This window comes from Podarcis filfolensis, assembly GCF_964270895.1.
Source record: "Podarcis filfolensis genome assembly, chromosome: 14".
NCBI classification, from domain to species: Eukaryota; Metazoa; Chordata; class Lepidosauria; order Squamata; family Lacertidae; genus Podarcis; species Podarcis filfolensis.
The window spans coordinates 41553837-41580022 of NC_139616.1; the positions used below are offsets into that span (position 1 = coordinate 41553837).

General features: G+C 44.1%; 1 protein-coding gene across 3 annotated transcripts in view; it reads right to left on the reverse strand.

Moving 5' to 3' along the window:
• TRRAP (transformation/transcription domain associated protein) overlaps positions 1-26186 on the reverse strand; it is a 153491-nt gene that overhangs the window by 117326 nt on the left and 9979 nt on the right. For all 3 annotated transcript variants that reach the window (XM_083584841.1, XM_083584840.1, XM_083584839.1), the window contains exons 12-28: positions 25501-25579; positions 23944-24178; positions 22997-23324; positions 21402-21499; positions 21028-21222; positions 20324-20515; positions 17523-17688; positions 17164-17420; positions 15404-15604; positions 10691-10842; positions 8821-9020; positions 7491-7708; positions 7189-7386; positions 5220-5480; positions 3463-3624; positions 2304-2400; positions 945-1066 (exon numbers count right to left, since the gene is read on the reverse strand). In XM_083584841.1, coding sequence (XP_083440967.1) covers positions 945-1066; positions 2304-2400; positions 3463-3624; positions 5220-5480; positions 7189-7386; positions 7491-7708; positions 8821-9020; positions 10691-10842; positions 15404-15604; positions 17164-17420; positions 17523-17688; positions 20324-20515; positions 21028-21222; positions 21402-21499; positions 22997-23324; positions 23944-24178; positions 25501-25579 — 3161 coding nt within the window. The remainder of the gene's footprint in view (positions 1-944; positions 1067-2303; positions 2401-3462; positions 3625-5219; positions 5481-7188; positions 7387-7490; positions 7709-8820; positions 9021-10690; positions 10843-15403; positions 15605-17163; positions 17421-17522; positions 17689-20323; positions 20516-21027; positions 21223-21401; positions 21500-22996; positions 23325-23943; positions 24179-25500; positions 25580-26186) is intronic.

Sequence of the window (26186 nt, forward strand, 5' to 3'; positions counted from 1 at the left end):
ATGCTCTCCTGCGTGCATCTTTCGCTGTGCGAATTCTGCTGATAGAGCGTGCATCAGCTCTGGAATGTGGCAAGCTATTTTCTGGAGCTCGTGTCGCTAATTGCTGATACTGTATCTACGGGAGATCGATGGATCGTCCGGAGGCGACGTGGGGGCCATGATGGGCTTTATCTCCCTGGCAGTATCCCAACATGCAGGACTGCACATTATGGTCCCAACCCAGCACCTTAGTCTTTGCCCAAGGCCCTTACCTGGCCTGCATTTACAGTTTATTCCAGAAGCCTAGACATACTGGACTCCATCTTGCATGGGTCATTATCACCCCTTGGTGGTGGGTGTCACAATGTATCTGGTTAATGGCAAGACTAGTTACAGTGGCCTCTTGGGCCACGTAAACCCTGTCATCAAGATGTAGGACAGTTAACTCAATTTTCCAAATCTTTTGAAAAGACTTCCGCTTCAATATTTTGTCTATAAAAGTCTGCAGGGACCCAGCACCTGCTTACTGTTTTAATGCATTTTCAGCCCTGCCGTTCAATACGAGTACGGTGCAGGTTTTAAGCAGCAATCAATAGCTACATTAGCTATTTAGGTACCATAATTAAAAACGCTCAGTTGCATTATAGATATGACATCAACAGCCCACTCCCAAGATTATGGGGCCCGTAACAGCAAGACATCAATAAAGTGCCCCAGAACAACGTTGTTCTTTCTTTGAAAAGTGGTTGTACACATTTGAGAGGCAGCAAAGAACTTCTATGCCCAAGATCAAGCCATTTAAAAAATAACCTACTTCATGGCGCCCCAATTACACTGGCATCATGCAAACAGAGATATAAACAGAGCAGCCATTAATCCCAATGGCAAAACAGCTTCCTTGTTACTCAGCTCTTGAGCAGAGAAAAAAAGTCAGTACAAAGCAGCTTTGTTTCAGTGCCACAAACCTTTCTCATGCAAGCCTCTCCTGCCTCCTGGAGTTCATTGTTTGTTGAGTTAAGTGCCTTGAAAAGCGCAGCAATGATTTTCTCTCTCGACTGCGGCAAATAATTGCAGGCAGCTAAGGCATCTGCAAAAATCAAAGGAAATTGAGCTTCCTTATTAACTGGAAATTCAAAAGGTTAAGAAACAACTCTTTTGTTTTTATTTCTATAACACTTCTTTGATTTCTTCCCAAATTACAGACGGCTTAACATGCTTTGCCAACAGCAACAGGCTTCAGAAGAGGGGGTGGTGGCAATCATTTGTAGTTTTACAAGTAGCCAATTTCCAAAGCACATTTAGAATTCTGGACCATTCACCATGTGTGAAGAGAGGGAAAATGTTCCAGAAGAGAAGAGAACGTGAATGACAAGCGGTGAAGAGAAACAGGCTGTGACCCGTTCCTGGCAGGTGAACATGGCCCCTGGCTCTGCCAATGAACTGGAATTAGTATTGCATGCTAATTTACTTAGCCAAACTTCGATACAAAAAAATAAATAAAATACCTGCCCTGCAACACAAAGGCTTGCTAGCACAGTGAAGTCTTCAGCAAATAGCAGCAGAAGGCAAGGGAGATGCAATGAATATCACCAGGAAAGGTATTCCACAATTGGGTGCAGCCACCGAAAAGGCCTCACCCAACTGCGCTTCCACTATAGTCATGGCACAGAAGGGTCTCTCTACTAGACTTTGAGCAGTGAGCAGCTTGATGGAAGATGAGGCAATCCCCAAGATATCCTAGACCCAAGTTATCCAGGACATAAAAGCCCATCACCAGCACTTTTAAAGGCGCCCAAAAACAAACTGCCAACCAGTGCTGTTGTTTCAGGAAAAGTATAATATAGTCTTCTTGAATGAGCAGCCACCAACATCCTTGATGCCGCATTCTGGACCAACTAAGGTTTCCCAATACTCTCCAAAAGCGAGCTACAGGTCCCAACAGCCTTAGCAAGCATGGCCAATGACCCAGGATGATGGGAATTGTGGTTCAGCAACAACTGGAAAGCCAAAGGCTCCCCACTCCTGCACAAGTTCCTGGATTTGCTCCATGGCACCAGTTTTTAAAAGTGTATCAGCGAGAAACAAAGTCAGAGGAGACAATTCTGAGCTAGGTGAACCAACAGTGTGACGCGGTTTAAGGGAGCCACGTATGTTTATATAGTTAAGTTGGTGCTCAGCCTACTACTATGCTACAGATGCTACTGCAGACTGCAGACATCCTTATATCTACAGGGCCCCATCCTTTTCCCACTACAGCATCAACCCTAGTGCTTTCTATACAATGCAGCATATAGCACCTATATTCAAAGTCTTATTAAACTTACTCAGTGCTGCAATCCGAAGAGGTACCAATGACGGAAGACTCTTGTAGCAGGGCAATTTCATCAAAGCACAGTCTTCAGCCTCACATAAATTCAACAGCTGGAAGTGGAGATGGAAAAGAGTTGACTTCTTGTTTTGAGCCAGGGAGTGGGGCTCTAAACACACTTTAAATTGTTTATCTGTCATTTTAACAAGGAACTTTGAAGCCAAACACAACCATTCACATTTCATTAACAAAAAAATACCAGGTGTTGCATTTTGGAAGGTTTTTCCCATCATTGTTTACTGTTTTAATGTGACTAGACTGATACACCCTGCCTTGTAATTGCATAACTGCTCCAAATTGTTTACTTAAATATTGTATCCCATTACCTTTTTGTCCATTTTGAATCATCATTATGAACAATGGATCAGTCTGATAGTCCCAATTTTAATTATTTATTATTTTATAAAATGTATATACTGCTTGATTGCAGCAAAATGTCAAAGCAGTTTAGAGAAAATATAAAACAAAATTATCACTAAAACATCTACAACTATAATTTAAAACACACGGGAGGTTCAAACCGCAATAAAATAGACTAAAACAAATCAACACTCCTAAAAAAAACCTTTCTAAACATCTGGGTAGCCCTTGTCTAAATAGGAATGTCTTCAGCAGGTATCAAAAAGAACACAGTGAAGGTATTTCAATTATCTGCATCTAACCCATATAAAAAGCAGATCAGAGCTGCTCATCGTAATTCTTTTAAAACTATGTGGTATATACAATGTCTGCCCATTAAAAAATGCATTTCACCTTACAAGAGGTTATCGTAAAGGAATTTTTTTAAAAAACCCAACTTAAACTTTGCAAAATAAACAAGTATAGCGGCATCAGGAAGAAAAGCCAAGGCATTCTTGCAAGGGCACATTATGAATGTCTAAATATAGTAACATTAATTAATTACAGCTGGTGAATGACAGATTTACTAAGCATACTTACACTTCTCACTTCTATCAGTTTTGCACTGTTTAAGAACTATGGTTCCCCCCCCCCAAAAAAATAATCCTGCTACTCTCAAGTGTATGTATATAGGGTGGTAGCCCAAAACTGCATCGTGGATAAACCCATGGAGACTAGTTTTAAAATTTGTGAACATAAAGACCAAAGGGAAGTACCTCTGTATAGAACACTTTGTGTTCTACAACATTTAGATCCATGGTGAAAAGTCTGGGTTGAAGTGTGGTGCAGAATGTGTTCCCCTCCATCAAACCAATCTGGGCATTTGCAGGTTGATGCCTAAGTAAGTGCTTTTTCGGAGGAACCATGTCTTGGAGGACCTAGAAAATAGCAGAGAGCATCAGAAAAGGGGTCTTAGTTTGTGTGGTCTAAATGCCACCTTTCTCTTTCCCTCAATCATCGCATACTCTTCTTATATGCAGGATTATCAAACCCAAATTCAGGACACACAGTAAACATCACTCCCTCAATACAACCATCCACAATTAAACCCGCAAAGTCTCTCACTGGTTGCTATCATTAGATAACCTCTGTGCTGCTTCCATGACATACAAGGTCAAAATCATGACTAATCCTTTGTGCACTAATCATAGTATTTTAATCTTTTAAAATTCCTGTTATCACAAGATCATCAGACACAGCACAAAAGTGGATATAGCAAAGTATATGCAGAATGGAACACTGGTCCAAAGAAAAACAAGGCCTGAAAAGTAATCGCATGGGAGGATTCCCAGAACGTGCAGTGCAAAGAGAAATTCCATGTAAACCTCAAGAAAATAAAATAAGCCAGAGTGGTTAGAGCAGGGCTAGAGAACCTGTACACCTCCAGGTGCTGTTTGACTAACAACTTCCATCATCCCCAACAACGCTGGCTGGGGCAGATGGGAGTTTGAGACCAACAACATCCAGAGGTGTCCGTGGATGAGCCATTCAAACCCCTACAGACACTTAGGACATTTATATCCCTCTTCCTTCCTAGGGCACCTAGGGCAGCAAACACATCAGTGAATATAAAGAACACAAGTAAAAATAAAACCTAATACAAACATCTAAAAACCATTTAAAACATTGAGCTCAATTGGAAATATCGAGCCAATAGGTATCTCTCAACCTACTTATCACACAAGGTTGTTGCGAGGATAAAATATGGAAGGAAAAATGATGTGTGCTGCCAAATGCTCATTCAAGGCTCAGATAAGCACCCAATGGAGAATATTTAGTTCATGGGCAAGCATGGCTAAGGAGATGGGACTCGGGAAACCTGAATGCAAAACATGACTCAGCCAAGGGCTTGCTGGGGAACTCGGGAGCTATGCTTACCCAGCTGGAGTTCTCGTATCACCTTTTCCAGGGAGTTATCACACAGATTAATACAGGATCAGTAATGAAAGGGTTTTAACATTGCATATGTACAACCTGTGATGTGAAACGATTACAGCCTCTCAGCCCAACAATCCTCCCAGGATTGTTAAAAGGACAAAATGAGCTCTTTGGAGGAAAAGGTGGTATGTAAATGTTAAAAAATAAATATATTTAATAAAATACAGCAGAATGAGGCGGCAGCATTCTGAACTGGAAGAGTAGACTGCAACCCTTAAAGCTGCAACGTGGGGATTTCATGTTTGAATGCTCTCTCTTGTGTAAAGTCCCTGAAAGCAAAACACCGAGAACATCCAAGAGACAGATTCTAGCCAAGCCAATCCCCGCCCCCACTCTGGTGGTCATGATTTACTATTTACAAATTATAAATGTGCTAGTTTTCTATTTCCAGAGAGCTTTTTTTCTTCAATAAGTAAGTGTTGTGAAATGTGACTCCTCACCAGCACATTGCGGTGGTACAGTTCACACTGCTATCTCAGCCTGCTGCATGTGTCAATCAGGTCACAGACAATTAAACATTAACAGGCTGTCTCACCTCTTTATGCGGCTCCATGATCACAGTGACGCTTTTCCCCGTGACTTGGGCAAGCACCTGCAAGGAGTGCATCGCTTGCTTCCTTACAGTGGAGTTTGGAGAGGTCACCTCTCGCACCAGGTCATGGGTCACGTGATGGAAAGACTTTTCCTGGGCCGAGAGGATGTCTTCTGTTTTCTCTTCATCTTTCAGAGGAGTCGCGCACCTGATCAGGAGCTGTTCCAGGGTGGTTTTGGCCATAGCAACTGCTCCGTTTGAAACCTATACAGGTTGCAGAAGTGTCAGTGTGTTGCCAACACAAACTAATGAGCAACGCTGGAGTACCAAATTCAACAGTGAAGTGACCAGCTTGCAAGAACATTCCTGCTTGATCGTGGATTGGAAACTTTACACAGAGAGCCAGTGTGGTCACCCACTTTCTCAAAGGGCCCATCGCCATCAGGACCACCATCCCTGACTCTGTCAGAGCCAAGGTGCAGCGCAGCTGTTTGCTGCCATCACCAGTCAATTAATCCCAGTTCCCCTCCTGCCTGAAGTTGTGTTTGCCCAGCATCTGCTATTTGTTGTGGGCATCGTATCATGATGGGAGATTGTGTCCATGATGCTATTATTACGGGAGCCAAGCTGGTACTCAGCTATATGCCACACTACCATGTTAAGTTCACCAAGATGCAATACCCAACATCTGCACTACGTCTTGGAAATCTTAACATGGCAGCCACTCCTGCAGAACGGAGCCAAGCACCAATCTGGCTCCACTAATAAGCACCACTGCCCACTGCTGCTGGATAAACACATAAGGAGGAGGAGGCAGTGACAAAAGAAGCAGGAATCAGCCATGCCAGGCAGGCAGCAGTAGCACCAGGCAGGGGAATCAGACTGGCGCTGGACAGACGGCCAATGATAGCAGCTTGTGCTGGCTACACAGATACATTTCCAAAGCCAGAATGAATTGGTGGTTTAATGTTTCCAAGGTGAGATGTCAAACCACACCTAATCAGTAAAGTGGAAGTGTCTGGATGCAGAGCACATGACAAAACCTCACTCAGTGAAGTTCAGTTATCTTTAAAAGTCTTGCTTATCCAATTCCATGCTGTTTTTCTTCCCCACGTTTAGTCACACTGAAACACTGCTATTTAGCAACTGAATGCTTCCCTAGTTTTCCACGCAACCAAAAACAGTAATTACACATACAAAGTTGAAAGAGAAAAAGGCAGGTCCGCATGCAGCAGATTCTGTGCTCCAGTTTTAATCTGGATTCCTAAAATCTCTTTCCTCGCAGGAGTACCATTCCCTCTCGCCTTCTTTGAACCCTGATGAGGGACAGAAAGGCTGACCAACCTTTCCATTTAACCAGATTTTGAAGGCACGGGTTAAGGCTGACTTCAACTCCTTTTTAGCCTTTAAGCATGGTTAACAATAATGCAATAAACCCCTTAACAATGGTGAAGGTAAGAGACAGAAATGTGAGCCCAAGACAGAAGAAAGTGCCCGTGTCTGATATCTTAACTGTGGTTAAATGGGGGCTAGTATCATATCCCTGCTTAGTGCTGGTCAAGCAATCTCAGGCCCAACAACACACCTGTGAAACAGGAATGATGCTGACTTCACTCACGGTGAATGCCTACTGAGAATCAGCCAGATGAATCTACCCTGTCCTTCATGGTAAAAATCATACAACTATTAAGCATCTGTGTAAGAACCTCCAAGTTCTCCACCAGTTTTCAGTGAGAAGTATCATTACAGAAGCTCAATGCAATGGTGAAAAAAAGCAGGTGATAAGCTGTCTGGACAGGGTCCAAAACTCAGTCATAGAGCTCTACATGCTGAAGGTCCAGGGCTCAACCCCCAGCACCACCGGGAAATAAACCGGGAAAAGATACTATGGAGAGCTACTACCAGTCAATGCAGTCAACAGTGGACTAGATGAACCAAGCAGCTTCCTATAATTGATATGAGTCTTAAATACCTCTCCTGTTAGGTCCATCATGACAAACAGCAGCGCCTTGAGGAAAGTCTGTTGATTCTGGAGAACCCAAATGAGAGGCAGCCGCTCCATGAGAAATTTGATGGACACCACTCCCCCGAGCTTCGCGTACCAGGCTTGTTCATAGCAACAAGCGCACAGCCGCTCCACGATGTAGGAGAACAAGGGAAGCTGGCAAGCCTAGAGGGTTAAGGAAAGAACCAAGCAAATGTGCATCAGTCAGCAAGGGGCTGGGCTGTTCAAAGCAAGATCGCATCTGCAAAGTTGGAAGCGAGCTTCATTACCCTTTCCTTCGATCCCAGGATGATGCTGGCAACATCAAATATCACGGCTAGCGCCACCTCTCCAATTTTGCAGAGCTCTTTCTCCTCGTACGCCATGCAGATGGCGATGGCATCAATAAGCACCAAGGGATCCATGCCTTTGGATCCGTTTTCTTCACTGTGGAACATGGCCGTGCTGGGCTGGCTTCCAACCTGGTAACACTGAAGCAAGAATGGACCTGGGATTTATAGTAAGGCGGGGAAGAGGAGGAAGCAGAAAACAAGGAGGCTTCAATTAGGTGAGAAGGAAAGAGCAGCCCTGCTGGGTCAGAACAAAGGTCCACCTGGTTCAGTGTCCTGATCTCCCCGGACTACGGGTATAACCAAATGCTTCCAGGAAGCCCACAAGGAATGAGTGAAGGCATTGGCGACTGCTGCCCGGAGGTATACTGCATATGACCATGGAGGCCCAACTTAGCCATTGTGGCCAAGAGTTGTTGCCAGGCTGGGTAAATACCTTTTAAAGCCATTGATGCCATTGGCCTCTGCCATATCTTGTGGCAGTGGATTCCACAAACCAACCCCACATGGTGCAAAAAAGCCCTTTTTCTTGCCCATCCCAAATCTGCAGTCCATTTCATTGCGTGAGCCCAAGTTCTTTGATGGCAAAGAAGTGGGGAAGGAGTCCGCTCCATCTACTTCCTCCACACCATACCTAAATATCATAAACTGTTACTGTCATAGACCTCCCCACCCACCCCAAAAAATTATGTACAGTGATACTTTGTGTTGTGTAACCTCCAGGTTACAGAATCTTCGGGTTACGGCCACGGCAAACCCAGAAGTGTATACTTCCAGTTTTTGCCACACGTGCATGTGCAAAAGTGCTCTGTGTGCCGCGCATGCACAGAAGCACTCAAATGCGCCCCGCACATGTGCAGAAGCGCTCAATTGCACCCCGTGCATGCGCAGAAGGGCACCTCTGGTTACGAAGTTTTCGGGATACGGCCGGGCCTCCAGAACGGATCCTGCTCGTAACCGGAGGTACCACTGTATTCCTCTTAACTGCCATTTATCATGACAATTTCAGGCAGCATACAATAGTGTGAATGGCACCATTCACAGAAACTAATTAAAACCGGGTATCAACAACATGCACTTAATAACCTGAAAAAGAATGATATCTTCGCCTGAAAACAAAACTGCAGTGCTTTTACTCCTGGCTTCTTGTTAAAGAGTCACCAACCTGCTGCCCTCCAGAAGTTGTTCTGGCTAGGGCTGATGGGAACTGTAGTCCACCAACAACCGGGTGGGCACCAGGCTGGTGATGGCTGGCCCAACATTTACTTACCACACTGCTGGGCAACTGCCACCATGGTGTAATGCCGAATTAAGCTGGCTACAAATGGAAGAGCACTAGGACGCAAGTCTTTGATCACCGCCGACATGAACGCCCCTGTCAACGCCTGCTCAAACGTCTTACGGGCAGGTGTGTCCTGGGCTTTGTACCGATGGGAAATGATTACACTGGGAATCGACTTCTCAGTAAAGCTGCAAAAAGCAAAACAAATCAACAGTTTTACAGATCTACTTTAACTGAGAGAGAACATTTTGTTCTGATCGAGGGATGAGCAGTTCGTCTGAAACCGCATCCAATGTGACCTGTGCCACAAGGTCGGACTGAGGAAATGCAGCTCATAGAATCGCAGAATTGTAGAACTGTAGCTCAGCATCAGGAGAACTGTAGAACTGTAGCTTAGGATCAGGATTAGGCCACAGCTGATGCTAGCCATCTGAATCTGATTCTCAAAACCATGGCAAACGTGTCAAGGCTTACAACCAAATAGTATGGATACAGCCAAGAGAGTTTGTGTTCACTTACCCAGAGCTCAAAAGGGTTAACGGGAGCACCAAGCTTACATGATAGGCTAATTTCATCCTGAGGATTTACTATCAAAATGTCTACTGCATCATCTAAATGCCTGAAACTGGTTTTAAATAGGAACAGTAATTCCCTGAGTAACTCAAGTTTTGCAATAAAAAACATCAATCTGTTTACTAATAGTGCAAGCTCAGTGCCTAACAGAATGAGCTTTGAACCAGGAAATCCCCCATCCAAATCTTGCCTCCACCACAAACTCAACAAATGGCCTTGGGCAAAGGAATAGATCTCAGCCTCAGTCCCTTATTTATAATAATAACGGGACAGCGTTGTTGAGCTTTCTATAAGGCTGTTGTAAGGAATACTGAACTAATAATGCATATGAAGCATTCTGAATGTTCTAAAATGCAAGAAAAGCGTTCAGTAACATAGTTCAGTTAGAGATCATCTGTTTCGCATGCAGATGGCCTCAGGTTCATTCCCTGGCATCTCCAGGTAGGGTTAGGAGAAAAGACTTCCTGAATCCCTGGAATGCTGCTGCCAGTCAGTGAAGACAGTACAAGGTATGGGAACCAGGCAGAGGGCCTTCTCGGTAGTGGCGCCCTCCCTGTGGAATGCCCTCCCACCAGATGTCAAAGAGAACAACAACTACCAGACTTTTAGAAAACATTTAGAAGACAGCTGAAGGCAGCCCTGTTTAGGAAAGCTTTTAATGTTTGATGTATTACAGTATTTTAATATTTTTTGGGAAGCCGCCCAGTGGCTTAGGAAGCCCAGCCAGATGAGTGGGGTGTAAATAATAAATTATTATTATTATTATTCCTATGTACTGCAAGATGTTCATTGTCCCTGGCTGCCATTTAAGTCCTCCATGGGCAAGTGTTATCAATTCCAGGGAATTAGGGGGTCTATTCTTTCCTTTTAACAGTGATTCAAGCTAAATACCAGGGATCCATTTACCACCCTCTGGCAAGCATCACACGACACCCAGCCATGAACCTGAGAAGGACCAGGGTATTGCCCCCTGATCAGTGTGTCTGACCAGCAACCCGTGTGCTTTCTGCATCCAGGTTTGTCATCTATTTATTTCCTTCTTTCTTAACGCTGCGCAGTTACACTACAAATCACCCAAACCACCAAACAATGTTTGGTTGTGTACAATGTTATTCCAACTCAGAACAGACTCACTGAAATTAATGAGCATGTTGGCCCATTAATTTCAAAGGGTCTACTCCAAGTAACACTCACTTAAGAGACGACCCTCTGTAGAATGCAACCCCCAAGAACTAGGCGCAGCCTGCCAAGCTTAATTTTGCAAGCCATCATAAAATCATCTTACTTCGGATGGGCAAGAAGCTGATACAAGGCATGCTTGTTATCATCCAGGCTCATCATGGCCACCAAGAAGCATTTGATCACCTCCCAGGCCTGCCTCCGGTAGTATGGCTCTGTGTTCGCACTCTTCAAGCAGTCCAAGGCAGTCTCGATGGCCTAAAACAATGGAAGGAATTTGCTTCAGTAAACCATAAGAACAAAAAAAAGTGATGCATTTTAGAAGCTGCCTAGCTAAAAAATTGCACAAGCTTCTGTGATGCCCGCTGGCTTAGATCAGTGGTCCCCAAACATTTTCTCCCCCAGACCATTTGAAAATTGCTGACCGTCTTTTCTTTCCCCCCTGCCAGTTCTAGAAACTACAATGTGCTGCGCCAGTGTTTATTATTTTTAACTGTATTTTTATTGCGTCTTTGTTTTGAACATTGAATTTTATTGTATTACAATTTGAATTCTGAAGGGTCTGCAGACCACAGTCTGGGAACCCCTGACTTTAGTATCTTTAAGAGGGGATTACATTACAAAGTCACATGCAAGGGCACCCATCTAGGCAGCGACCACAAAAAATGGTGAGGAGCACAGCACTATGAACTACAATGTATTGATAATGAGAAGAGTTCACAATAAAATAGACAAAATAATGAATACATTTGCAAGGCTTACAGTGAACCACAAAGCACAAAAATTACTGAAGGATGCTCTAAGCAACTGACAAATACAATTACACTTGCAAAGTATACATTTCACAGTGACAAACCGTACTGCACAAGAATTATTCTTGCACTGAAGAATGTTCTAAGCAGCTGACGTTTCAGCTGCTTAGAGCTTTCTTTGGCACAACGATAATAAAAATAGCACCAATAATTATAATGTAATAATGAAGTATGTTTTGTACTGTAGAGCTCGCTGTAAGCCTTGCTGGGACGTACATTTTGCAAGTGTAATGATATTTTGTCTACTTTATTGTAAACTCTTCTCATTATCAATTTCTTGTTGGTCACAGTCATATGCCCTTCAGCATTGTTTGTTTGTTTGCTTGTTTGTTTGTTTGTTTAAAAGAGGATTAGACAAATTAGAAGACTATCAGCAGATTTGACAAGCAAATGGAATTCCCAAGTTTAGAAGATGTATATATGGCTTGAATATCAGCTGCTACAGAGCAACATTGCATGAGGGGCATCACCTTCATGCTTTGAGTGTAGATTGCCTAAGAGTGTAACAAAAACCCTGCTGATGCAGGCCAATGGCCCATCCAGCATCCTGCTCTCACGGTAACCAACCAGATGCATGATGGAAAACCCTCAAGCAAGACCTGAGTGCAAGATCACTCTTCCCAATCCTGCGGTTTCCAGCAACTGGTATTCAGAAGCATTACTGCCTCCGACTGTGGAGATAAGAGCATCAACATGGTGGCTGGTTCTTCTTCTTTGGCGATCACTCCTAGCCGAATAAGATTGTCTTCCATAAACACAGTTTTAACAATGAGTCCGTAAGCGACTGTGGAGACCAGTTCTGGGTCCACACATCCTTCCACAGTGGGGACATTGGTTTCCGGGTGGGAGTTGATCACGGTGTGGATTTGCCAAGCGTGCCTTCCTCTTAGCACGTTTCTCCCTTGTGTCCTGAGTCTGAGTGTCTTCAAAGCCCATGACACCTTTGGTAAAGGCTGTTCTCCAACTGGAGCGCTCACAGGCCAGTGTTTCCCAGTTGTCAGTGTTTATACTACATTTTTAAAGATTTGCCTTGAGACAGTCTTTAAACCTCTTTTGTTGATCACCAGCATTACACTTTCCATTTTTAAGTTCGGAATAGAGTAGTTGCTTTGGAAGACGATCATCAGGCATCTGCACAACATGACCAGTCCAACGAAGTTGATGTTGAAGAATCATTGCTTCAACACTGGTGATCTTTGCTTCTTCCAGTGCACTGATATTAGTTCGCCTGTCTTCCCAAGTGATGTGTAAAATTTTTCGGAGACACCATTTATGGAATCTTTCAAGGAGTTGGAGATGGCGTTTATAAGTGGTCCATGTTTCACAAGCATATAGTAAGGTTGGTAGTACAATAGCTTGGTAAACAAGCATTTTGGTTTCCCTGCAAATGTCCCGGTCCTCAGGCTGGTAGCTACTGATAGCCTTATCATCTATGAATTTGTCTAATCCTCTTTTAAAGGCATCCAGGGTTACAGCACAACTTTGTGGGAGCTCTGCTTCCTTTTGTCTGTCCCATAAATACCTGGAAGGACCTTTGATCTGATCCAGCAATACTAAACATAAATCTGAAATCTGAAGTCACTGAGATACACACACAAAATGTACAATGCTGTTTTCTCTATTTAGGTACAGAAAGGTCCACTAAGGAATCTAGAAGCTTAGGAACATTTGCTCCTTCCTCCTGCTCTGCACCGACTTCAGCTGCAATTGCTTCACGCTCTTCCTTGCGGTGTGGCAAAGGTTTGCTCTCCAAAATGGTTCCCTTACAAGCCTTCTCAGAAGAGTTAAAGAGAAAGGGAGCCAAGCACTTTGCACACACTGTAAATGGCAAAATGCTACTTTGAGCATCTCATAAGGAAAATCAAACTTTCGTACAAAAAACCTTGCGCGACAGCAAAAAAGCACTCTATAAATGAGACTCAGGAAAGGCATCTTGGAGTCTGAGACCAACTTAATGACAATTTATAGGAGTCTTTTCACGGCAACCACTCTGTGAAGCTCCAGGGCTCATGGTTTTGCCGACCCAAGGCAACCCAATAAAAGTTATCATCTCGACTTACTCTCTGATTTAATACACATGCACACACAAGTATGTTTTTGCTCCAAGATGAAGCAAGCAGGCGCCCAGAATAGGACATTGATCAAATGTAATCCAGCTGAAAAATTCATCTGAGAGCCATGAAATAAGAAATTTCATTGCCTAACTGATTGTGAAAGGAAATCCAATCATCCATGCTTAAATGCTGGAGATAAAATTATGTAGATAAAAGTGACCTTTGAATGCTAAGGACTCACCACCCCCCCAAACAACAGAGCCACTCTTGTTTGCAGGGGGGAAATAGTATTTCCAGTCATGAATGAAACTGGTTGCTTGCCTCTCCTACACAACCTTTCTCAAGTTTTCAATAAAAAACACAATGAGTTTTCCACAGACTACTGAGGTGGAACTTCTCTCACTATACAAGGCTAACACGAAAGATGGATTTCTTCTGTTGGCACTTCATTCCAATTCTTGAGAGGTCAACTGTTTTTACTCCCAGCTCTGTGAATGCACAGTGTAAACAGAGATTGCTTCCTACTCAACCCGAAAAAGCTGGCAGGAATTTTATTTAGTATGGGCATATCTACAGCACTTTTTGTTTTATGGCTGTCTATGCAAAGACAGATTTCTAGTCTATATTCAAAGTAAAATAATGGCGTAGTTGAATTCAGAAACTGCAGAGACGTAATGCTAAGGGGGAGAAAAAATTAGCCAGAAAGGTTTCACTTACTGTCTGGCAACAATGAGGTGAAAAGATCCTGTCTTGGCGCAACAGGATAATTAGTCCTATTTATAAAAAGCATTAATGGCGAGGAAGAGAAGAGGCCAAATTGGATTAAAGCTTAGACATTGTGACCTGCCAAATGCTGTTAAGTGATTCAAGAGTTCACAGCCGGGATGCGAGCCCAACAACAAAAATATGCAAACTAAAATATAGCCATCATGTAAGTGGCAGGTTCTGTTGGATTAATTTGCAAGAAAGCTCAAACCAAGTATTTAACAACTAACACTACACACACAAATACGAAATTGTTTGCCTTAGTCTAAGGTAAAGAGACCCCTGACCATTAGGTCCAGTCGTGGCCAACTCTGGGGTTGCGGCGCTCATCTCGCTTTACTGGCCGAGGGAGCGGGCGTACAGCTTCCGGGTCATGTGGCCAGCATGACTAAACCGCTTCTGGTGAACCAGAGCAGCGCACGGAAACGCTGTTTACCTTCCCGCCGGAGCGGTACCTATTTATCTACTTGCACTTTGACGTGCTATCGAGCTGCTAGGTTGGCAGGAGCAGGGACCGAGCAACGGGAGCTCACCCCGTCGCGGGGATTCGAACCGCCGACCTTCTGATCGGCAAGTCCTAAGCTCTGTGGTTTAGACCACAGCGCCACCCACGTCCCACCCATGCCTTACGTCTACTATGTCCTAAATACAGACTCAGAAATTTTATAGGCCACAGCATGATTCTCCTCTCACCGCCATGACAATGCCCTTCTGAGATGATCATTTGTGAACCAAGTTTTCACTATGATGGCAGAAAGCGATGAGCTACAGACACAAGCTCCACACCTGTGCAAGAATGGATTTTAGATGGGTCTCAAGTATAATGGAATCATCATGCAGCCCACACAGACTTAATACAACAATTCTAAACATGCTTTCTAAGAAGCAAGCTCCATTTAACACCTTCATGTTTCACAAAAGTTGCAACAGACATCAACAGAATCTTAAGGAATTTCTCTAGCATAAGTAGTCTGTTGTCGGCAGCCGATGGAACAGACTTCCTCAAGATGGAGCCTTCCTGATGCTTTGGAATACCGCTCCCAGTAGGGTCAAAGGTCTGGGATGATAGGAATTGCAACCGGAAAACATTGGGAAAGCACCAATTTGGAAAAGGCTGCAGCAGAAGCCCTTCTAGAATATTTGTGGAAAGGAAATTATTTTGCTATTGGCATAAATATTAAACCTTACCTTCTCCATTGGGAGCTGGATCGATGCTTTGCAGTCGGAGAACTCCGCCGTAATACTGGGGCCTTGAATCTCCGTCACGACATACTGCAACTTCTGAGACTCCTTCAGCATTTTTCTGTTGCTTCCACCGAACTTGCCAAGCACCCGATAAGCAACGTGGGAAATGTTCTCTGCTGGATTGCGCAGTGTCCGCCACAAAGCCTTGGAAAAAAGTTTTAAAACACCCACGTGTAGTTCAGAACAATGTTGGTTCAAAAGAATGCCATATGCTGTACTTTTTTAATTTTGACAGTGAATCCTGGAAGACCTACTCCCTGCCTTGCAGGCCTTTCCCCACCTGCCGGGGGGGGGGGGGGGGGCTGGCTGAATCAGCTGCAAAAGCTGCGTCTGCTGAACAGACTCTAGAGTTGGGATATTGTTTAGGGGGCTTTGTGGCGGTGACCGGGGGGGGGGTATTTTCTGTTATTAATTCTTTGTATCTTTAGTTTATACTTTGTGTGGAAATTGTTCAATTTGGTTGTGTATCTTTTTCACGCTTTATTCATTGCTTCTGATTACTTTCATTATGTTGCAATTATGAATCTTTTTCATGTTGTAAGCCACCTTGAACTATGGAAAATTGTGATGTATACATGTTTTGTAAGCCACCCTGGACTCAGATTTGCTCAAAAGTACAAAAATATTTTAAATTAACTGTTAATTAATTTGGGGAAGAGCCGCAGCTGAGTGGCAGAGCATCTGCTTTGCATGCAAAAAGGATTCAATTCTCAACATTTCCAGGCTGCGCTGGGAATATCACTAGTCTTTAACCCTGGAGATCCATGGCTAGTCAGAATGGAGAATACTGAGCTCGATGGACCAACAATCTGACTTCTTATGGTCCCAATTAAAACTTCCCAAGGCAGCTTCTTATGGTCCCAATTAAAACAAATAAAAATAAACATGAACACTTTCAAATCCGTTTCACAGCAAAGTGAGGGAAGACACACAAAAACAGAGAAAGATAATCCCTGTTATACATCAACATGACTAAACAATTCAGGATTTTCTCTAGTCTCCCACCCTTGGCCAAAAGACAAATATTAGTATTTCATGTTAACGTTTTTCTAGGGTACAACAACCTACATTTTCATTCTTTGAAGGGGGGGGCAGAACTTAGCAACAAATAGTAAGAGGAAAAATGTGCAGAAAGCCTTTGAAAAGTTCAAAATACAAGTGAAACTCCCGACAAACCACCTCAAAGACATAGTTCAATACAGTCAAACCTCGGTTGTCGAACGTAATCTGTTCCGGAAGCCCATTTGGCATTCAAAACGTTTGACTACTGAGATGCGTCTTCCGATTGGCTGCAAGAGCCTCCTGCACTCTAGCAGAAGCCGTCTAAGATGTTTGGCTTCCGAAAAACGTTAGAAAACTGGAACATTTACTTCCAGGTTTTCGGGAGCCAAAATGCTCCAAAACGGAGGTGTTTGGGAGCCGAGGTTTGACTGTATCACAGTAGGTTCAGGACCTCACAAAGTAGCACAGCTAGCCGAAGAGATGAATTAAAACCCCTATATTTTACACATACCTGCATTAGCTGGCCATTTTGCTATTACATAAAACAAAAGTCGAAAAGAGGACACAACCCCCATTTAATAGGAAAGTTTCTTCCCGCGTTCTATCACTGTCAAAGAGATGGCCAAGGCTAAAGCAAAGCAGCCCAGATAATTGAGCAAACACTGACCTCTAAAGGTCCCTTCTGATAACTGCATCTTTACCTGCATAAGCTCTGCCCGCACAGGTTGGATGTGATCATACAGGAAGTCTGGCTGTAGGTTATCCACACACAGCTCCAAAGTCCGCAGGCCCTGGCTGACCAGCGTCTGGGATCCATTCAAGGCAGACACCAAGGGATCCATCAACATTGGCAAATAAGGAAGGAGGGAACTCAGTCGGACTGGCACGGTGAGGCAGAGCTCTACAAACAAATCCTTCATGTGCTGCTTATGCAGGCCGCTTTGTAGCATGTTAAGTCCTGAAATGTGACAGGTGGCGTCAATAACATCCCAGATTTGCTACCAACAATCATGGACATAAAAAGGAGATGTATACCCCCCCGCCGGGCATCTGCTCTGACCTTGCAGTAGGTTTGGTAGCAAGGGCAAGAATTCCTGATACAGGAGATCGTGGCTCCCTCCTCCAATCGATCGGAAGAGAGCTCTGAGCAGCAAGAAATAGTTGTAGGGCTCCTTGGCTGTCTGTGCAAGTTCCATGGAGCTGTTCACAATCTTGTGAAGGTGTGGCTGCAAAAAAAATTTAAAAATCGAAAAACGGAAGAACAGAGGTTTTTCTTAAGGTGCACTCACACTGCCGGTTTAAAAAGAAATCAGCAAAATATTTCCCAGGGACGAAGGCTCTTTCCTGGGTCACTGGAACATCCTTCATTTGCGGTTTTTAACCAGAAGTTGGATGAAGGGGGTTGGATGAAATGACCCTCGGGATCCCTCCCAACTCTATCATTCTGCGGTGGATGAAGAAGAAGAAGAAGAAGAGTTTGGATTTGATATCCCGCCTTCCACTCCCCTTCAGGAGTCTCAAAGCGGCTAACATTCTCCTTTCCCTTCCTCCCCCACAACAAACACTCTGTGAGGTAAGTGGGGCTGAGAGACTTCAAAGAAGTGTGACTAGCCCAAGGTCACCCAGCAGCTGCAGGTGGAGGAGCGGAGACTTGAACCCGGTTCCCCAGATTATGAGTCCACCGCTCTTAACCACTACACCACACTGACTCTTACTAAGCTTACTAAGCTTAAGGAAGTTAAAGTAAATACATAACTAGGACATTTGATTCTCCTGCAAGCAACGGGAAGCATACCCGCACATCACCATGGCACTTTGGGAAATCAAGTGAGCAGATTTTGGGTATTTCCCCCCCCTCCCCATTTTTGTTTTTTACTTAATATCCAATGTGAAGAAGAGTTCCGCTGAAAGCTTGCGAAGTAACGTGGCTGAAAGCAAGTGAGTTTGTGTTTGGTCTGTGTCTGGATGGAAGGCAGCCTACGAACTGTAGGGACATGGCATAAAATTCTATCGTGAAAGGAAGGCCAACTATAAAAAGGTACCAAAGGATGCATCCATGGAGGCAGATAAGGCTATCAATGACTACATGGAACCAGAGGCAACAGTGCCACTGAATGCCACTCCCTAGGGGACAAACAATGGAGGAGAGCTGTTACTACTTGTGGACTTCCAGAAGGCGTATGAGTGTGAAAGAAAGTGGAGATCTGCTTATTATAAAAGGAAGGGGAAGCCAAAAAATCCAAGTCCTGGGGATCATTGGACTGAGCCAATGAGCTCTGCCCCAGTTTCTGAAGCATGCCGTACCATTTGTCATCATATTTCCTTATTCTCTCACACAGAGCTGCACCAAGCGAACACACAATGCACAAAGGGACCAACATGATTAGCACAGTACAATTTGGATTAATGCACCCTTAGAAATACAGAAGAAATTAAAAGCCTTGTGCAAGCTATTACAAAAAAAAGAAGACGACAGATCGACAAGACTCGGCCCAGGTACAAACTCTGAAATAATTATGGGTTTTATTAACATCTAAAGGCCCTAGACCTTGCTTCACAATTGCTGCGAATAGCTTTCATCACTCAAATTAAATTGTCTACTCAAGGCCACACCATCAATTCTTGAGAATCAAATAATTTAACAGGCATGGAGTGGCGACGGCAGTATATCACACCATTTAAATTGGATTTGCCGTTTATAAAATGAAAGTGACCTTGGTTCTGGCAGCAGAATAAGGGAACACAATGCATCAGAGGCAGGATGCCTTACACATTTGGGGCTCCTTTGCAAGACAGGAAGTGCTTGAGTTCAATTATTAATCCGCGAATAATCACGACTTCCTGGCAGAGGAACAAAATAGTGCACTATATATTTAAAACAGCAAGCCGTCAAAGTCCAGTAAGGAATGAACAGTGCCAATAAACTCTCACTGGAAGCAAAGCAGCTTTGTAAACATTGCTCAGGAACCGAATAACAACTTACATTCATCCAAATGTAAGTCTGGATGAATTCTATTCCCCCCACTTTGAATAGCAAACTTTCCTATCTCATGTCACAAACTGCTTTTGATTGGTTTACCCCTTAATTCACATACATATGTATACAGTGGAACCTCTACCTGCGACCATAATCCATTCCGGAGGTCCGTCCAGAGGTCAAAACAGGTCGCTGGAAGAGGCACCGTTGTGCACAGGCGGCGATCACTGCTCCTGCGCATGCGCGACCAGCAGCAAACCCACCGGTTAGTTCCGGGTTTGCTGCGGACGTTGGGCGAAATGGATGCAAGCAGAGGCGGACATAAGAAGAGGTTTGACTGTATATAAAATCTACTAACAGTAACATCGAGAGCCTAGACAGTGGCTTTACTTATTCTGGCTTTAAAGAACTCTCAGGCAGTGTTTTCTCATTATCATGACATAAACTGGGTTACAGAGATGTATTTTTTAAAAATCTTTTTAAAGCAGCAACTGGCTGGCACATGGTCATCGCTTTGCGCTACGCTGTATGTTAGACAATGGCTAAAACAATGAAATTGAACTCAAAACTGCTTTCAGAATGGCCCTCTGTTTCAAAAGAGGTTTGCTGTATAGCCTGATGCCTGAACGAAAGAAGCCTCGAAGGCACAAAGAAGCCACCATGGCAATCTTAAGATGTCATGTTTTACAGAGAGTGCACCTCCTTTATAATGCAATCCACAAATCTATTCAGAAATACATCACACCGAATTCAGCAGGACTTACAAGTTAAGTGTATATGGGCTTGCAGCCTAACGTTCAAAATCTCTTACACACATACATTTCAGAAGTCAAGCCTGGGCGCACTAAGAGAACTCAACATTTTTACCTGTTTGCAACATTTACCTTAAGCATCTGTTCATTTTCCGCCGCAAAAAGTGAAACGGAGCCAAAGACTAACTTGAAAAGTTTGAGATACAGGTTGGAGAGCTCCACGTTGGAGCCCATCTCAGGCAACCGATCCAAGAGATACTCCACCAGTATTGTGGCAAACAGAGCTGAGGTAGTTGGGTTGGCCAAGAAAGAATTGGCAACAATCTGTCAAAAGGAGAGCATGAAACAATTAGGAATAACCACCAGCAATGATTTATTTTTTTAAAAAAATATTTGCTTAACATTATCAGTCACTGAGTTGATTTCAAATTGTTTTCAAGTAGCTTGTCTTTTTACAGATTTCATTTCACTGACATCCCATCTTGTGATTCCACAAGAAGGAAACAAGGGTAGCAAGCTATGCATCAAATAACAGCTCCTCCAAACCACTGTCCATTTCCAATGAGGACAAGAGCTATTGTCAGTTCAATTTAGTGTAGTTTATTGCTTAACCCAGCATTTGCCAAGCTGCTGCCCTCCAGATGATTTGGACTACAATTCCCATCAGCCCCAATAAGCCCAGCCATGCTGGCTGGGGCTGATGGGAACTGAAGTCCAAAACATTTGGAGAGCACCGGGTTGGCAAAGGCTGGATCAGCCATAAAGGCGATAGAATGACAACACAGTGGCATGTTTGTCAGGGCTCACACTACTATCAAGTACGCAAAACATACTACCTGAAGGGCATAGTTCTTAGAGATTCTTTCAACCATGTACGGAACTGTCGTCTGGAAGATTTCCTTAAAAGTCAGAGCATTCATCATTGTGAAGACGCCGGCAAAATGCTCCAGGACCTCCTTCTCCTCTTTCATCCTGACGGTCTGGCAATTTGCAACTCGGATGTACGTCTGCCCATTTCCAGCTATTTGAACCTTTTGCAATGGAGACACGAGACGGGATTCAAGTCAACATGCTTCCCCACCATCATTTGTACTGGCTTTCCGTCTCAAAATATCCAAAGCAATTGAAAAGCCGCAAATTTAAAAATGATTTGAAATAAGCCACGGAGATTAAAATTACAAAGCAATTAAACAACAGCTAGGATACGTGCCTGATAAATATCCAAAGCTTGCATTGCATATTTGACCAGCTTGATGTATATCTGTGTCTCTTTAGGTTGCAGCTGTTTATTGGGAATGAACTGAGCTTCTGAAAAAAGAAAAGGAATTGAAAGAGAAATTACTTTTTACTACTGAAAAGTGTGCACCTGTGCAACAAAATGGGAAAAACTAGAGCTGCTCACAACAATTAATCGATCCCACAGTTTAATCTGCTTCAAAACTTTGAATCTAAAAGGTACCCCCAATTAATCAGACATCACATTTAAATATGCATATGATTAATTTTAAAATGGGTGCTTGTATTTCTGTATTAATACGCTGTTCACAGCTTTGGGGGCCTTTTGTCAGGGAGAGGCAAACGGCGAAAGACCTAAGGGAAGAGACCAGCACTTATAGAGAGCCGAAAGAGATAATTAGTAGTCTGTCGTCTGACAGCGAAGAGGGGGCAGGGAGGGGGGAGGCTGAGCCCGGAACTAGTTATTCTTTGAACAGAGGAAATCAGAGGCGGGGTGTCAGGGAACTGACATCGGAGCCAAGAGTGGAGGTAGGGCTCTCCAACGATGCAGGAGAAGGGACCAGCAGGGAGAGGAAGAACACTTCCCTTGGGGAAGGAAATCGGCGTGACACCAGGAAGGAAGGGGAGCAGGGAAGGTCTTCGGAGAGAGGGCTCCAAGACTCTTCCACAGGGTCCAGCGGGGAGAGCCCAGGACCTCCACTGGCCACGCCCACTCTGCGCAGGAGACTTCCGCGCAGGGAGGCTAGGCGGAGACTTGGCGTCAAACAGCTTTTATGTTGGAAGAAGTTCAGGGAACGCCCACTGATGGATTCTGCCAGTGACTGAGACAGTCGCCTTGTAAGGGCTGTCAAATCAGGGAAAGGTTTAGCTACCCCAACAGCTGGGAGCAGTTTGGAATTTACGCACAAGCAACCCCAATTCCCATTACACGGGGTTTCCGCCGACTTGCATGTTGGGCAAGAAAACGTAAAAAGAAACCAGACGAGGCATCTTTGCCGACAGGGTCGGACATTGCTTTGAAGCTCTGGAAACGTTCTTTTGAACTTTGTAAATAAATCAAAAAGATTGTAACTGGCAGCGAGCCTGGAGTTTTATCTATGCCGGCTTTGGCAGCACACATCTCTCACACCTTTCATCAGTACACAAAGAAAGGCTAATGCAATAAAAACTGCAGACAGCAAACAGAATCTTAGCCAATTCTCCCTTCTCCCACATCGCCTTAGAGGAGGAATTTCACCTACAGCACATGCATGCATCACCAAAGCGCAATGTGTGTTTCTTGTTTCAGAAATAATAACCCAGAACGTCCTGCTAGATTAGGTCAGTGTCCCATCTAGTCCAGCATCTTGGTCTCACAGTGGCCAACCTAATGCCTACAGGAAAACCTGCAACCACCACCCAAGCACAGGAACACTCTCCTCTCTTGAGGTTTCCAGCAACTGATATACTCATATGCATATTTTAAATAAATGGGTAACTAAAACCCGTATGATAAATTGCTTTTTAAAAATAAAAGTTGCACCACCCTAGGAAAGAAGCCCAGGTAAAATTTGAATCATGCCGCCTTACCACCAGGAGCTTTGCAAGAAGTGATACCCCAGGTAATTGTCTTGACACCGCAGACCAAGGTTTTCACCAAGCTTCGGCAATCCGTGACTTGGAATGTTTGCTTGTCTTCCTTCTCCTTCTCCCCTTGCTTCTCAAAGACAGGCCCCGGGGCAGGGGCCACGGGAGTGGTGGGAGCAGGGGACGGAACAGGAACCGGAGCGGCATTTCCTCCAGCCGGCACGCTGGGCAAAGCGGCTTCTCCTGCCCCAAGTTCAGACTGCGGCTTGCACTTTTTAAAGATCACGGAGAGCTGATAGCGGGCAATGGTGTGGAATTTAAGGACGAAAACCTGGAGGACAAGAAGCACTGTCACAACAAAGTAAGACTCATCATCTGAATCTAGGTGTAACGCCAAATCCAGCAACCAGTGAAAGAGGCCGGAATGATACTGGCGTTCACACACACACACCTCCCTCTGCTAGAAGGCAAACCATCACTTGCCATTAGAGCCGGACAAACAAACTATGGTTTGAACTTGCCCTCCAAACTGGGATCACAAAGCAGCTTCGAACTATGCTTTGCCATTCCCAGTATGAAGGGCAAGTGTAAGCCATAGTTTTGTCCATTCAGATGCAGTGATAACTGGTGGTTTCCCCCTAAACAGGAGGCAGCACAAAATAGAAGCAGCGAATGCAGGAGCCCAAGGGTGATTTTCAACTCAGGTTTTAATTCAGAGTAGATCCATTAAAATGAACGGAGCTAACTTAAACATTCATTCATTTCAATGGGTCTGCTCCAAGTAAAACTTTGTTGAATAGCACCTCCGGTCCCAATTAGGTCAATCTACCTTTTCCATTTAGTTATATATTTAATCCCACCTCCTCAGCACAGAGGCCTCGTTTCTGAGCAGCTATGTGATTTTAATGAATATTTTCATTCCAGCACCCCTACTTTAAATGCCACAGTACCTCCAACATCCTCATGAGGATGTCTCTGCCATTTCCATTTTCCTGTTCGCTCTTGGATCGAATGCAGTCCACGAGATTTAGCAGAAGTTTGCATGACATGGTCTGGATACTGCTGGGCAATGATTCGTCATCAATATTCTTAGCAAATAACTGGACAGCAAGGGAGAGGTCGTTGAGCGGCAAATGCTGTCGGACATGATGAACCAGATCCGCTAAAGTGCTGTATGCAAGGGGCCTGGGAACGCACAAAGAACAAATATACTAGTTACTTTAGTGTAATATCTCCAGTTTGTGTGTTGAGCCGATATGTGTGAACATAGACGTCCAACACACAGTGATGAGGAGTGAAATGGTGGTAACCAATGCTAGTCCTACTCACAGAAGACCTATTGCAATTAATAAACAGGCCAATGGGCCACCCAGTCTAGGATCCTGTTCTCAAGGTGGCCAGCCTAGGAGAAGGATGCACACATGACCTGAGTGCAAGAGCAACTCTCTCCACTCATGTGATTCTCAGCAACTAGTATTCAGACGGATCCTGCCTCCAATGGTGGAGGTTGTTGTTGGCATCCATCTGTCTAGAGAGACAATGGAGTACACCTCTGGAGATAGAGTCAAACCGCTGTTAGAAGCACCAAAGTGACCTCTCTAGGGAGCAAACCCGGGCAGTGTGCATGGAGGTCCTGGGCTGCCCAGATGGCAAGGCCCCACTCCTGGCCTCACTGATGTAGTCCAGACATGCCCAAAGTCCGTTTCGGGGGCCTAATAAACTGTGGTAGTTTATTTCCTAAGGTAAAATCCTAAAAAAAACCTCAACACCTTCAACCCTTAAAAAAAGATCAAAAACTTCAATCCTAAAAAAAGTCAACTTTCGTTGGCCCTTTGGTCGGCCCCCACGGCCCTTCACTGCATCAAATCTGGCCCTATTTGAAAAAAGTTTGGACACCACTGATGTCGTCCAAAGGAAAGCAGAGCAATATGTTTGGCACCATCTTGGCTGCAGGAGTTGCCGAAGAAGGCATAAAAGGCGCCATCCAACCGTCTTGGGGACTAAACTTATTAGAGTAGAAAACAGCCATCATGGCACATGCAAGAAAAGATGCCTTGTACAACCGTTAACTTATTAGCCGACCACCCGTAGAGAAGACACAGTGGAGAGAAGAGAGGGACTGCACCTGCCAGCAATGCCAAACCATCTGCACATTCAGGGACAATTGAGAAGTAGAGCATAAGCACAGACATGATTGGGGATCTCAAAATGCACAGAGCTGTAGACTCTCCTTTCTAACAGTTCCCTTAATGTATGGACACCAGGGGACTGGGATGCCAGGAGCCTGTCATGGGTAGGGTCTATAGGTGTGGTCCTCCTACAGTCTCCTTGGGTATAATGTACACACGGAGGGATAATGAGTGAGCAGCCCTTTTGCCTTTTTTCCTTCTTCAGCCAATAAATGGGAGCGCAGATAGGACAAAGACCTGGTTATGATCTTGTGCACCCACTAAAACATTCCATGCGCTGGCAGCGTTAACAGATAGAGAACAAGCTTCATTACGTACCTCAGGGTTTCACGGGCTGTGTACCCAGAGCCTATTAGTATGGATTCATCGAACAATTTGTCCATGCACGGAATAAATTCTGTAGTGAAAAGTGACAAGAGAACGCTGTCATGATGGAGGCAACAAAACAAGAATTATTAAGCAGCTTTAATTAATGCAGAAGGCAGTCCAACCTCTGGGCCACCAATCAAACATTTCCTGCAAAATTTAGCCTACCAAGCATGACTTTTAATCCTCGGGAAGTGGCAGTTCTGCCAAAAGTGAATTTAACATGCTGCTCTCTTCAATGAAGACAAAATGTCGCAGGTATTTACTTAGCTTTCAAATATTTGTTTCCTTAAACTGATTCTGAGCTCCCTGCCCAAGTTTACTGGAGTGATACAAACATTTAGAGCCTTCTCATTCCTCTGCAGATCAGCAGAAATACTCCCCTAAGAAATTATGTTAAATGTATTAAGGAACACTAGTATGGAAAGATCTGACCAAGATGTGCTTCTGAAACTGTGTATTTCTACACCATTAATTTCTCTCATTGGTTTAAAGAGCTGAGGGTGGTGTACATGCCATTTTACTTTATGTCATTTTGCTTCACAACAGCCTTGTGAGGTCGGCTAGATTTGACTGAGAACATGAAAGCAAGAAACATAAGGAGATTAACATGCCCCTTTCAAGAGTCAAACATAGAT